A 2,214-nucleotide genomic window follows, 5' to 3' on the forward strand; every position below is an offset into this window, starting at 1 on the left:
TTATAGCGCACGCACAAAAACTGACACACTCAAACAACTCAACGGACAAGCCCAATTTATTAGCGCAAAGCTAATTTAATAGACCCAACGACATGTTGCGTTTGCGTGTCCGATGCGGTTATATCTAAAACACCCCAAATAAAAAATGCATTACTACCTACATTTCGACCACCAAACTTGTAGGGCTTTGCCCCTTATCACTTCGACACAACGCCAATAATAAGTCAGGCTTTTGTCTCGTGGTATAATTAATTTTCCACCAAGCGGCTAATCAGTTCCGATCTAAATTTCCACAGCGTTTTCCAAATTTTTTCAATTCTATTAAAAAAACTATTTATCTAATCCTCGATATGCAACAAGCCCAGTTGTTGAACGTATAAGTACGCATCATGTGTATTGACCTCCTTACATTTGGTAACACTGTAGGTAAATACAGCGCCTGCGAACGATGCATTCGCGAGAAGCATTTGAGTTGACGCTTGGCGTCGGAATTGTACGTTGGTTGGGTAAATCATTGGATAAATGTAGGTGAAATCGCGATATATAAAATAGTTGTTAGGGACAGTAGTTGTTCGTTTTACAGTAGGGAAATAAATAAACAATGAACGAGGCCTTTTCCAATTAACTTTTATTAATTTTTTAATCGGGGATAGTTTTCGTGTATTAGTTTAAATGGTAGGTATAACTTTTATATTTTACCACTTAACTAATGAACAAGCTGCGTAAATTTGATGATGAAGAATATACCGATGAAAAAGCGCGGCAATGAATTTAAGCTCTTGTACAAATTGGCTGTGTATGAAAAACAATTCCAAAGAAGTCGCAAGTCCACCAACAGACTTTTCGCCTCCGGTTCTAACAACGGGGCCAGGTCCGAGTCCTGGAAGTTCAAGTTCTTGTGATGATGTTTTGCCGCCGTCGAAAAATTGTTTCAGATTAGTCATGCTAGGTATACTAAAAGACGCTCGCTTTGGTTCGGTTAACATCCCTTACTTGTAGGATCGGCTAAGGTGGGCAAGACTTGCCTTGTCCAAAGATTTCTGGGTGGGAAGTTTCAAGATAACTACACCCCTACAATCGAGGACTTTCACAGAAAATTGTATAGAATACGCGGGGAGATATTTCAACTAGACATACTGGACACTTCAGGAAACCATCCCTTTCCCGCTATGAGAAGGCTGTCATTTCTGACCGGTGAGTTGATTGTTGTACAGGAAAAATTAGTTTAAGCCCCAATTAAAAGTTGCCATTGTCATTTGCGTACAATTAACTTAACAAGATAACTTTTAATTAACGGACGCTGTGATTAAATCAGCAACAGCTTTGCTGAAAATTATATGAAATTATGCTTTACGATACCGTTAAAGAAACCTTACTTGTTTACATTTAGATGCAGTTTTGCATATCAAAGCAAATAAATTCGGCGGTTTGGAGATGTACCGCGTTTCCGCGCGCAATATTAATGCGGGAAGTTTTCCGAATAAATTAAGCAGAAATTTCAAGTATGCTATATACCGTAGTGCTTTGAGACAATATTTAATAATAAAAAAAACTAAAATCAATAATCAATATCAATTCCAGCTTATACATTTCTACAAGCTGTACATGTTTTATTAAAGTTTTATTGCTTTATACATTTTCCCTTCGATTTTTCCTTCTCATGTAGGTATCTACACATTTTGCAAGGATTTTCTTCTTTTATTGAGCATCGTATACCTATTTTATTTTATTGCCGGCTTGCTTTTATTGTTATTTACATAATAACAGTGCGTACATGCTCGCCTATTTTTAATTTTATTAGCCGACCCTAAAGCTCTTTTATTTTCATAGCGGAATTAGTCTCGAGCTAACTCACAACGCGCGGTTATTGCGTGTAATCTCCTAATTTATTTTGAAATGTGCTTCCTTTCTAATTAATTGTGTTGCTGAACGTACTGACATGCCAACCAAATATTCTTTTGTTTTTAAACGGACAACATTTACTTATAATAAAGAATAAAGAATTCTATTTTATGCTGTTTATTATTAATTTTATATAGTTGAAAAGGCACATAATTAAAAATGTCATCGTAGTTATAGTGCCATAACTTCAAAATTTACAACCAATCCAAAATTAACTTTTATATCTGATATTTCATTATCTTCCACCCATAGTCTGTGAGCTTTATCTTTGTTATTATGAGGCTATTCAAGGTTATTACTTTTCTATAAAAA

At 35.5% G+C, this 2,214-nt stretch overlaps 1 protein-coding gene across 1 annotated transcript; it reads left to right on the plus strand.

The window, feature by feature from the left end:
* The first annotated feature begins 482 nt into the window (after positions 1-482).
* Positions 483-1,229, plus strand: LOC116173545 (dexamethasone-induced Ras-related protein 1-like). The gene is made up of 2 exons (XM_031491066.1): positions 483-949; positions 1,000-1,229. The coding sequence occupies exons 1-2, from the start codon at positions 766-768 to the stop codon at positions 1,227-1,229; spliced, it is 414 nt and encodes a 137-aa protein (XP_031346926.1). The 5' UTR covers positions 483-765.
* Positions 1,230-2,214: the final 985 nt, after the last annotated feature.

The sequence above is a fragment of the Photinus pyralis genome, unplaced genomic scaffold (assembly GCF_008802855.1).
Source record: "Photinus pyralis isolate 1611_PpyrPB1 unplaced genomic scaffold, Ppyr1.3 Ppyr1.4_LG6, whole genome shotgun sequence".
NCBI lineage: Eukaryota > Metazoa > Arthropoda > Insecta > Coleoptera > Lampyridae > Photinus > Photinus pyralis.